General features: G+C 35.2%; 1 protein-coding gene across 1 annotated transcript in view; it reads right to left on the bottom strand.

The window, feature by feature from the left end:
* Positions 1 to 519: 519 nt before the first annotated feature.
* The window catches only part of ANKIB1 (ankyrin repeat and IBR domain containing 1), a 171239-nt gene continuing 159121 nt past the window's right edge, over positions 520 to 12637 (bottom strand). The window contains exons 17-22 of the mRNA XM_037741345.1: positions 12301 to 12446; positions 11072 to 11250; positions 9774 to 9825; positions 5400 to 5511; positions 4036 to 4172; positions 520 to 3681 (exon numbers count right to left, since the gene is read on the bottom strand). Coding sequence (XP_037597273.1) covers positions 2944 to 3681; positions 4036 to 4172; positions 5400 to 5511; positions 9774 to 9825; positions 11072 to 11250; positions 12301 to 12446 — 1364 coding nt within the window. The 3' untranslated portion in view covers positions 520 to 2943. The remainder of the gene's footprint in view (positions 3682 to 4035; positions 4173 to 5399; positions 5512 to 9773; positions 9826 to 11071; positions 11251 to 12300; positions 12447 to 12637) is intronic.

Raw genomic sequence — 12637 nt, forward strand, 5'->3', positions numbered from 1 at the left:
GATCCACACAATGAAAGGCATAAATAAAATGACACTGCTTTAAATGGTTATCACTGGCAGACCCCATGAAGCACCCGCAAGATCAGATGTCATGGGTTATTTTGGTAACTCGTAAGGGACACAATAATAAAGTGACAGAGAAGCAGGCATTTTTATTCAAATGGCATAAATTTTTTTTTTCTTTCCTAAGCAATTTCACAAAACATATCTTATTTTTCTGTGTATTTCTATTAGATTTCAAGAAAAAGTAATAACATTTTTCTCCTGAAAGCTACAGTGACATCAACAAAATGAGCACTGAAGTCATAATGTTTTAACACATTGTCATGCAGTGTTTTTGTATTTATCACTGAGATATAAAATGCTCAGTAAGTGGCTAGTGTAAAAATATTAGGCACTAATCAATTACATGTGAGAACCAAATTGATCCCATCACACTGGATGGATTTAAATTTGAGGAAAATCAGCTTTCTGACTTGGTTAAAACAAAGTCTACAATGTAATGAGACAAAATGGAAGTAGTTTAAGTAATAAATGTTTAATCAAAGAATTTTACATATTATTAACAGCATTCATTTGGCCAAACATCTACACGTTTGTAGAATCCTACTGTATATAAAGTGGGAATGTATCAAGTATAGACTATGAAAGTGCAAATAACAAGTCAAGGTTAGATTAACTTTTTTTTTTACATTATAAAATTAACTTGTTTACAAAATAGGCTTTGCCAAACTTCATTACTGAATTGTAAAGTCAATGACTGTGTTGTTTTTAAAATATGTACCAAGGAAATACAAATTGGATAATCATCATTTTTCATGCTCAGAAGAGAACAGCACAGAAATAAAGGATACTGCACAAGGTGCAAGGAAACCGGAACCCATTTTGTACGCTATCTTCACACAGAGCATTCTTTCTCACCTTAACTGCAGCTGTGCAAGATGCCTCAATGTGATGCAAAGACTCTATACTGGAAAAGTTACAACTTGGTCTAAAAACTTATTGGTGTTGATATTTTTAATCCAAAATAAATTCATAAAAAATCCTTTATGGACTATTTCAGTTTAATATACAGTAATACACTGTAGATAAAGTTAATATTTCCCCCCACTAACTTTAATAGGTATTGATATCAATGTTTCTGATCACTGGAGAAATAAAAACTAATGTGGACCTTTGATAGGCCTGGCATAGGAGGATTCCCACAGTTTATCCTAAGAGGATCTGGGGAATATTAAATATGCTAATATAGTGTCCTAGCAATATGATTTTAAGTATAAGCATATTTCAAAAGCAGGGTTTGGAAAAAAAGTAATCGAAAACCATAATCACATCACTTGTGGATAATAATACTCATATAACTTTTTACCCAGTCCAGGACTTGCCTGTACAAACTCAGAACTGAAATTTTGGTATCTGTAGATTTCTGGCAACAATTTGGCAAAACACTAAATGGAGTGTTGCACTTACCTATTCTGCTTATGTTACGCTAGTTTTGATAATATGTAAGTAAAACAGCCATTCCAACAGTTTACTCTAGTTTTAATTACACACTGTACCATTGTATCTTAATTATAACTAAGACCAGTATTTTCTTCACAGTAGACACTGATAACTAGGAAGTTGATTTTTTTCAACACTAAACAGTAATCACACAGCAAGTGAGTATTGTGCAATAGAACAAACACATGTCAGCATTTGCTAGTTAGGCAAACAAACTGAACATTTAGTTGTTACTGTAAAAGCAAGGCCATGGGTGGTTTTATGGAGGTCTTTGCAATTCATAGCATAGTTACTTCAGAAGAGACATTGAAATTTGAATTACTCACTTATTTAACTGGCAACTATCCATTTAGGTTAGGCAAAGGCACGGTAACATGTTGCGCAGGATGTTTTACTGAATTTCTTAATAATCGTGGGATTTACTATAACTCATGAAAACTCCACTTTTTTTTCTATTTTATAAAACACCTACCATTAAAAGTAATTGCACCCATTAGTAATTAGAATGCACTGTAAAATTGTGAAAACAAATAACTATGATTGCACTTCCAATAAAGTGTCTCTTAAAATACAGCACCGCTGTTGCTAATCAACTGTATTTTAATATTAAAATAAACTTTTTAACAGCAGCATTAGGTTTAGTTAACTTAAGCTACAGGCTACATTTATATAAATGCAGTCTCCACGGCAACAAAAACCCATGTAATTCTGGACTATCATTGCTACTGAGTGGCACCTTTGACTCCCAAGAACGCTGACACTGCCCTGGAGCACTCTAGGATGCTGCACACCTAAATGCCTTGTTAGTCAGCACACAAGTCAGAGTTTGGCACAATTGGACTGTAAATAGACATGAAAGGAAATCTTTGCTTCATGTGAAAATTAAAACTAATTACACTGTGGTAGATGTGGTACTAAAGAGACTTCAATTCACATTGCTTAGACAAAAAGGAAGAAAGGAAGTTACAGAAGAGCACAAAGAGATTGAGAACATACATGTTATCGGATCTATCCAAAATGAATTTCTAGAATGAAGAAAACTTTTTTTTTGTTTTTAAAGGAAAGCCACCCAAAGATTAGGGAGTAAGCCTTTAGTTTAAATGTTCAATTTAAGTATTGTCAACCCTAGGCTAAATAGAGGACTGCATTTTCTTAAAATGTGGAATACAATCTATTTATTTCATTTTTATTTCTCTTTCTCTTGCTCTTCTTTTTGTCAGCAGAAAGGGGAAAAGCTATTCAATTAAGTACAAAGGAAATTCCCTGTAAGGTTAAAATAAAAAATGAAGCTACCATTCAAGGGAACTCCTTTGTATTCAACCCTAATGGTGGTGGTTTATCACTGAGTTGGAATTAAGTGAATCAAGGTCCCTATCAAGCATACTCCACCTAGCATACCATCTATAACTGTAATTCATTTAGAGCCCAGATGTGTGCAGTTCACACTAAATGTACTTGTTCAAGCCAGTCACTTGAGGTTTGAGGTGTTTGACTTGAAACATCTGAACCATCTACTCTGTTGGCCACCTCATTACCACTGTCATCAGCTTGAGATGCTGCTTCCTCAGTCAGAATATTTTCTTCCAAACGATTTTCTTCCATCTGGGTTCCTCTACCTTCCCTGACACTGGCATCTTCAAACACTGAATCTTCCGGCAGCACCAGTTCCACATCCTTCACACCTTCTGACCCATCTTTGATACAGGGGAGCTGGGAATCTGCACTAATTTCTGTAGTTGCTGGAGGAATCAGGGCAATACTCTGAGGGTTCATGTCATGAAACCAAGCCATGATGTTGCCAAGAAGATTGTCATTGATGTTGGGGTCTTGATCAGCTGAATCAGGGTCACTGGATGAGGGACAGAAATCACTTCTTGCCTCACTGAGAGGGTGTGAACTGAGGGTGTCAGTTGAAAATGGGTCACTCTCTGCTCCTAGTCTCATGAGGCTGTCACCAAGTTCCAAAAGCTCAGAGCTGCTCAATGCAGCCCGAGGGCTATCTGTATTTCTGGGGACAGAGTCCAGCCTGGAAGGTAAAGAAGTGCCTATCGCACCTAAGGATGCTTCATTACTGAGGAAGTCTCTAGTTTCTTCATCGATGGCCAGCCCAGACTCTTGCAGTGATAACTGTATTGCAAGAAGTATATTGGGATCATCTTCATCCAAGGAACTCAGAGCCTGAAGCAACAGAAAGCAAAACCACTTTAAAATTTGACTAAAAAAAAACTGATTTAACCCAATCAGGTTTATCATTCTTCCTTTACCAACAGATTATGAATTCTATTTATACAGAGTAATTATTTTATCTACTAAAATCTTATTATAATTTTCTCTGTGCCCATGCAAAAGGAAAAAAACCCTACCTTAAAATAAATCTAAAATATGGTAAAATCTTTTCCTGCAGCCCATGTTTAGAACAAAGATTTTAGAATGGAAGGAAGAAACAGGAAAGCAATGAAAATAAAAACAGGAAACCACACTCAACAGAGAAAGAGCAAAAGCATAGGCAATGAGGCTGCTCAGAAAGGCTACCTGAAGAGAGTCCTGGTTTTCAGAGCGACTGGCAGGGGTGTAGTCACGCAGGGAAGAGCTGTGCAGTACACTCATAGATGTAGAACTTACCACGGATGTGCCAGGTCTGCGGCTGCTGCTGCCGCCTTCTGGAATATCTGTTTCAAAGCAATTGGTACCAAAGACAATTTAGTGACAAGTGAGACATACACCTGGTTGTTTAAATTGGCAATTTCTCTTTCAGTGCTGGGGAAAACCTGTGGTGACATGTTCACTTAATCTTTCTAGGATTTCTCATCCATATTTGTCTTACCATGAGCAGTAACATATATATGACACTATCACTTCTAATCCATGACTTTTTCCCTTTTTTTTTGAGTAAAGGTTAAAAAAAGCCTCTGTCACCCAGGCTGGAGTGCAGTGGCGCAATCTCGGCTCACTGCAACCTCTGCCTCCTGGGTTCAAGCGATTCTCCTGCCTCAGCCTCCTGAGTAGCTGGTACTACAGATATGTGCCATCATGCCCGGCGAATTTTTGTAATTTTATTAGAGATAGGGTTTTACCACGCTGGCCAGGATGGTCTCAAACTCCTGACCTCAGGTGATCTGCCTGCCTTGGCCTTCCAAAGTGCTGGGATGACAGGCATGAATCATCATGCCTGACGTTTTTACATTTTTGCTTGCAGTCTATATGGTTCTATTCATAAATGCAAGTGTTACTATCCATTTCTCCTTCTTTGTTAAGCAATAACTAAAAAAGGGTTTTCATTTTTAGATTTCTTAAAATTAAATAATTTGGGAATTACAAAAGTCTGAAAAGCAAATCTTTAGTCCCATTGATCCTGACATTATAGTTGGAAGATTTTCACTTAATAATATTTTCACTTAATAATTTAATAATAAAGGTTGAATAATTAATATCTCTAATGCCAGAAATTCTCTCTCTCTTAAATAATGTCTACAGGACAACTAAGGCTAGGAGACAAATATATGAACACAAAAACAGTATCAATACTACAGTTAACTGAGTGCTCACTAGGTGCTTACGTGTTTTAGATGCATTATCTAATTTAATACTCACAATGAGCTTATAAGGTGGCACTATTATTAGTGGTTTTTTAGAATGTGGAAACAGCCCTAGAGACGTTGTGAATTGACTAAGTTACGCAGCTAATATGCAGCAGAGATGGGGTAATAAATCCAAGTTTGCCTGACTCCACGGCCCATGCTCTTAACTCCTCTGATTTTCTTTATCCTATCACAATAGAAGCATCTGCATATTTATATCTAAATGACAAACTGTTTTATAAACATTTACATCAGCCAGTTTGAAGGATAAATTCAGGAGAGCTTCAGGATTAAACCATACACAACCCAAGGGTTTACCTAAAGTGCTTTCACTTGGCTCATCAGGCTCTGGAGGATTACTGAGCAGACTGTGCACGTCTCCTCGACGACGTTGTCTGTGCCTCCTCCGATACTGAAATTCAGCATATTCCTGCATAAACCAAAGGTTATAAAATACAAGAGAGCATGCAATTTTTAAAATGCAAATAAAACAAACCACACACTTTTTTTCCATAGGAAAAAGTTTGTGATTTTATACACATATTATAAAATCACTTGGCTGAAACATCAGGTTTTGCCATGCCAAGGAAACACAAAAGGTAAAATGGAAAAAAAAAAGTTTTCAACAGTCATTACAATTGCCTAGATAAATGGGAATACTTGCAAGCCCCAATGCTAGATTAGAACAGCCCTATTTCATATGCCTGATGATTTCAAGGATCTTGTTATCTAATTATTACAATTAATACCACAATCATATTACTCTCTCTCTCTCTCTTTTTTAGAGACAGGGTCTTGCTATGTTGTTCAAACTGGTCTTGAACTCCTGGCCTCAAGCAATCCCCACTGCCTCAGCCTCCTAAGTAGCTGGGATTACAGGTGTGAGCCATTGCACTTGGACATGAAAGTGGTTTTACAAAAGCGACTGGGGCTGAGCATAGTGGCTCACGCCTGTAATCCCAGCACTTTGGGAGGCCGAGGTGGGCGGATCACCTGAAGTCAGGAGTTTAAGACCAGCCTGGCCAACATGGTGAAACCCCATCTCAACTAAAAATACAAAAACATTAGTTGGGCGTGGTGTCGGGGCCTGTAATCTCAGCTACTTGGGAGGCTCGGGCAGGAGAATCACTTGAACCTGGGAGGCAGAGGTTGCAGTGAGCCAAGATCACACCACTGTGCTCCAGCCTGGGCGACCTGAGCAAGACTCCAACTCAAAAGAAAAAAAAAAAGTGACTGGGATATATGTAACAGAAAAAAAAGGAACAAAAATAAAAAAGAGCACACACTTAAGTACTTGCCAGATTGTTGGATTTTCTATTCTTTGGGACTACTACATACAACACTCACAAATCAAATGACTAGATTAAAAGTCAAATGTTAGATTAGCCTTAAAATAAGATGATTATTTGGCTTCTTTTCTTTATAAGCCAATATGTGATGCTATTTACAACACAGGCAGGGGAAATGTCTTCCATTTAGCATATGGGATGAACACAGACTTAGGCAGATGTCCTCAGTCTCTTTTACATTTGTGACAATATTTAAAGAGAGTTTGCTATCATGAGGGTACAACTTGGAACCATCTGCTATTACCTGGGTATAAATGTACTTTTAGTGACAGGAGGGATAGGACAGGACAGGATGGGATTGGAAGGGAGGGGAGGGGAGGGAAAGAGAGGGAAGGGAAGAAGAAGGAAGGGAAGGCAAGGGAGGGAAGGCAAGGGAAGGAAGAGGGAGGGAAGGGGAACGGAAGGAGAGGGGAGGGAAGAAAAGGAAAGGAGAGGGGAGGGAAGGGAAGAGGAGGGGAGGGAAGAGAAGGGGAGGGGAATGGAGGGAAGGGGAAGGGAGGCAGCCAGGGTACATGATACTAACATAAAAGGGCTAATTTAGAGAATCATTACGGTGTCTTTCTGTGATAAACACTGAGACACTCAACTTTATGATTATCCTGGTTACCCTAGAATATTCAATATGCTTATATTGTGAAAGTACTAGGAGTAGGTGAAGACAAATTTTACATCACAAATAAAACTTTCACATCATACCACTCTGGTGACATTTATTTGAACTCCTTCATTTATATAAGTAGTTGGACTCTTAATAAGAAGGAGAGGCATCCTGTTAGGTTAGAGACTAATAAATGAAAGATACTCCAAGTGCCCTGAGGGTTTATACAGGTTCTTTAAAATTTCTTGCTGAGCTGGGGCATCATTTCCTAGCTTCCTAGAGGCCCATGAACTCAAACTGATAACTTATTTTGTGTCATCAAGGCTTAATAGACCAGTGAGGAACACCAACTACATATATTTCTTAGACAAAAATGGTGTCTAAAAAGAAAATTTTATCTCAATTCAAGGTTTATATAGGGATAATTTGCTTACTTTGTAAAATTCATAATGGTATAAAGTTATGAATGAAACTATTACCATAGACTATACATATTTCCAATTTAAGAAAACAAAACCATTTAAAAGAAACTGCAAAAGAAACTTGTATTTCTAATTGTTCTGACAGAAAACTCTTCAGATGATATTCTCTCATGATGCAACATGATTAAAAATATTGTTCTCATAAAATAAAATTTTTCTGAAAGTTTCCAAGGATTCCTAAGATCTTCAAGAATGCATATTAAAAGGGTGTAGTCGGTATACTCCAAGTAGTTTGAGAATGTTAAGGACACAGAGAAGACTAAAAAGTTCTAGTATTTATAGAGGGAAAAGCTGTAAGAAGGCGTTTTAAGTAATAATTGCAATTTTGTCACTGACTTAATGAGATGCTTTAATCCTTCTAGAACTTCCATGGGGTAACACCATCCACACTGTAAAGATGAGAAATTAAGAAAGAATATAGCCTAGGATCTAATAACTTACTCTTAGAACTTGAATTCAGATGCTCCTCAGACTTTATGCTATTTTCACTAAGCTCCACTGCCTTTAAAGTAGCATAAAAAAAAATTTTATGCTTGCCAGACTCAATTTAAATTGAAAAGAATAAAATGAAATTAACTTCACTGAAAAAAAAAAAAATTCAACCTAAGTATCCTGGAGTTGGTAACGTTGTTTTTTTTTCCCTCACAGTCTTTATTAAGGCAAAGAGCTATTTTTAAAAAATATAATTTTAGCAGTTACTTGATAGTCGTACACATGCAGAATTTGAAAGTCTCACAATGTGTAGTAATTCTTTATATCTGCAACAAGGTTTACATAAAAGCCTAGTGTTTCAATATGTTAAGGACTAAAGAAAACTAAAAGTAAATAATTTATAAAAAATTATCAATTCATAAAAGATAAAGTGACAATCATATTGGTAGGCCCTCAATACTCAAGGACAAATATTTCAGGATTCCTAAAGTTCCTGTCAGACCCAGAAGCTTTAAGGTGATATACATACATGATTATGAATACACTGATGAAGGTTTTATTTTTGCTAAATTGTGTTTTTACCTTAAAATACTGAAATCATTAGTTTTTTTTTTTTTTTTCAATAATTTCAGTTTGCTTATTCTTCCTTTTAGGTGGAAATTCGCGACAATATCCCTGAAGCTGTAAATATATTATAACATAGAAATAATAATAGTACAGGATCAGATAAAGAAAAAGGTTCACTGTTTTAAAATAAAAATTTCATTAATATATCACAATTTTAAATAATTTAAGTAAATTTAAAATTTCCAGATCAGAGCTCTAAGCACAATTTTTTTTTCAAGTCAATATTTTTTTTGGATGTATCTACCAACACAAAAGCCACAGGTGATTGCAAGTATCTTCAGCAACTGAAAAGAGAAAGTATCCGATTTAAATAAGCCACAGTCATGCCTGGATAATAATCAATTTCATTGTCTTTCAGTTGCAGATAACAAATGGGTTATACATTACAAACAAAGCTGTCATCATTTGTCCTGTCCCCTTCAAAAAATTAAGTTGAAGGGTTATCATAATATAGGCATCAAATACTGTTTATTTAATAAAGAGCAAGGATGGAAAGAGAGAAGTACAGAGAACTGCTAAAACCATTTTAAAATCAGACTCAACAGTGACAGTGGCAATTTAAATCTCAGAAAACAGTTCTGCGATTAAGAGTTTCACTCTGTCTTATTTTTATTTGCCACAGCTGCTATCTGCAGTGTAATTCAGACCTTCTGTATTTTAAAACGGTATATTAATGACAACAACAACAAAAAAGAAGAGTGTGAAAGTCTTACAGATAAGCAGAAAGCAACCAAGCAAAGCACTTCTTTCTGCATACACATTATTAATGTCAAGTTTTCCACTTTAGCAACTGATTATAAATCAATTCCCTCAGGTCGTTGCATTAACTTTAAAAAAAGATTGTTCTTTTATATTTTTAATAGTTTCAGACTAAAACAATATTATAACTAGAAATGCATTTCTAATAAATGAAATTGTCTATTAACAAATTAGAAGATTTTTTCAAAAATGTATATTGTAAATTTGCCTTAATTCTGACTATTCAGTAATTAAAAACAATAAAAGAGTAATGCATTTAACAATGTGATGATATACCAATACCACATAAATAGCTAAATGTAGGTTCTGTCAAGGCATTTTAGTTATAAAAGAAAGAGAGGGCATTGCTGATAACCTAAGTAGGATTTAGAATAGATAAGGATGCAAATGCAAGCACAATTGCACTAAGAAAAAATACAAAACAAAAACCCCATAAAACAATTACCTCTGGTGATGCAAATCCTAAATATTCCCAATCCCATGTTCCACCAGCAAAGCTACAAAGAAATTAAACATACCATTTGATTTAATAACAGTACTACAAAGTATACACAATCAGATCCTTGCCCTTTGAACACTACTTTGAATTCCTCTTGGAACTTGCTTAACCAAGGTAGATCAACTATTAAAACAGAATTAAAATGATAATTTCATTATTTATTTCAAATTCTAAGTTTTTATATTTGCGTAAAGTGATCAAAAAATAAAAATTACGGCCGGGCGCGGTGGCTCAAGCCTGTAATCCCAGCACTTTGGGAGGCCGAGGCGGGTGGATCACGAGGTCAAGAGATCGAGACCATCCTGGTCAACATGGTGAAACCCCGTCTCTACTAAAAATACAAAAAATTAGCTGGGCATGGTGGCACGTGCCTGTAATCCCAGCTACTCAGGAGGCTGAGGCAGGAGAATTGCCTGAACCCAGGAGGCGGAGGTTGCGGTGAGCCGAGATCACGCCATTGCACTCCAGCCTGGGTAACAAGAGCGAAACTCCGTCTCAAAAAAAAAAAATAAAAAAATAAAAATTACTATGTTATAACAAAGTATTTTATAACTGCTTCTATTTTTATTTTACAAGTATATATTTACTCCTAAATATTATATAAAAAATGGATCAAAGGTATTTATGTAAAACAGTGCCAAAGGAACATTTAATGTTTATAATTATTATAAATAGGAAAGTATGCTTCAATTTACAGAAGTAGTATGAGTGGGTAAAATAAAACAACCATAACTCAACTGATCTTTAGTGGGTGAGTTTGGATCACTAGGAATATTAAATTTCTCTTTCCTTCACAACTTCTTTACACAAAAATACAAATATGACCATAACAAGTTGGCAAAGTTTCCAAATTCTGCATCATAAGAAGTTTATAACTATCAAATCACAACATATATTACATACTTGAAATGACTAGCAATCATGTTCACTCTAAAAACAAAACAAAACAAAAAAAGAAATGATGAATTAGAATACTCTTAATTATGAGTTCACTTGAAATGTGAAATTAACCTAGGTTAATTTAGTCTGAGGCACTACCCGATAAACAAATAAAAAATAACGAAAAACAGAAATAGTATAGAGAAAAAAAATCACGAAAAAAGAGTTAACATATTTTTATCAGCTATCGATATTTTAGGTGTAAGTAATTTCCAGGAATATGAAACTTAGTTGGATAAAAAAATAAAACTGCTGGCATTTGTGGCTGGAGAGGGGATGATTTCCACAGTGTACATCCTTTTTACCTGCGTCTTGGAGCTTCTGGTGAGTCTGCAGGAGCTACTCCCCGAGCCACAGATGCCAGGAATTCTTGCCTCTTCTGCTGAACAAGGCATGCTGCTTTGATGATCTTGTGGCGGGGTGTGCGAAGGTAAGGCCTATTGACTTTCTGGGCAAGGTCTTCAGTGACCATTTCTAGGTCTGTCTATAGCAAGCAGAGGAAAAAAAAAAGATCACAGGTTTCATAGGTTAATCAATAGCAAATCCAGAGTCTATGTGGTTTCTCAGTTAAATCTAACTGTTTTGAAGTAAGAAACTAGTTCAAATTTTGAAATAACTTTCTATGTAATGTATTTTCTATTTTGTACATGTTTTCTAGATTACAAAAGAGAAAGAGGGATTGTATATAAAATCATGTGAAATTTAAAAAAATAGCACTCATCTGATAGGCATTTATAGAAATGAAATTGGTATAAATTACAAAGTAGTAGTGAGTATAGGAGCTGTCTACAAGGAATTTATAATTTGTTTATGTGAAAAAAGCTAATACATTTCAATGCACTATATGAGCAAATGCATGATGCCACGGTGCAGACTATATAAAAGTGCTGAAGGAATTTGAATCACGTAATCAGTAATCAGGGCAAGTCTGGAAGAGTTTATGGAGAAAATGAATACTGAGCCCTGATGAAATGTAGGATATAAATTAGCAGAGGACAGTTCAAAGGGATGACATGAAAATTGTAACAAGAAAAAGTTTAGTGGCTTCAAAAGAAAAGAAATGTACAATGAAGTTATTTAGCTATAGTGATGCCAGTTGGCTTAGGTGTTTTTGTTTTTTAAATACTATAACTTTTTCAGTTGATTAAAAAAAAAAAAAACTGGTAAACAGCAAATTTCTCATCTTGTACGTAATGTGGCTTGTTTCATTTTGATGCTAAAATTCTTAACTACATCATCAGAAATATGTCTGATTTCAAACCTGAACTAGTTTAAAAGACATACATAAATGCTATAGTAAATGTTTGCATCACTCATAGGCCATTCAGACCTGAAGTGTGACAGATTTAAACAGAAAGAAAATTTCAGTTTATTACTGGTAACTTTTCCTTTATTTAAAAACCATTTAAAAAATGAAAAGAAAATTGTTTTACTAATCACACCCACATTAAATAAAACAAGTGGTTTGAAAAAAGAAAAACTCAGTTTTTCCTAATAACTGCTGCCATTTAAATGTAATTAAAAAATATCTTACTTGCATTAGTTCGAAAATTTCTTTCTTTGTGCTTTTAGGTTCCAAGAAAAATCCGTATGGATAAGAACACTTGAGAATACGCCGAGTTTTTAAGAGCACATGAACTGCATCTTCAATGAAAGTGGTATCTGGACAGCCTCCTTCAGCTAAAAAGTAATTGAGGCACAGTGAAGTTGTTTTGCAAATATGCTATTTATGATATTAATCAAACAATTATTTTTTTCTCCAAAAAGAAAAAAGAAGGATTGTTAGGACAAAAACTGTTTTAAGTAACTGTATGAATATACTTATTTGAACCAAACTAAAAACGTACATAAAATACTCATGTGTGACATGA

The sequence above is a fragment of the Cebus imitator genome, unplaced genomic scaffold (genome assembly GCF_001604975.1).
Source record: "Cebus imitator isolate Cc_AM_T3 unplaced genomic scaffold, Cebus_imitator-1.0 Scaffold98, whole genome shotgun sequence".
NCBI classification, from domain to species: domain Eukaryota; kingdom Metazoa; phylum Chordata; class Mammalia; order Primates; family Cebidae; genus Cebus; species Cebus imitator.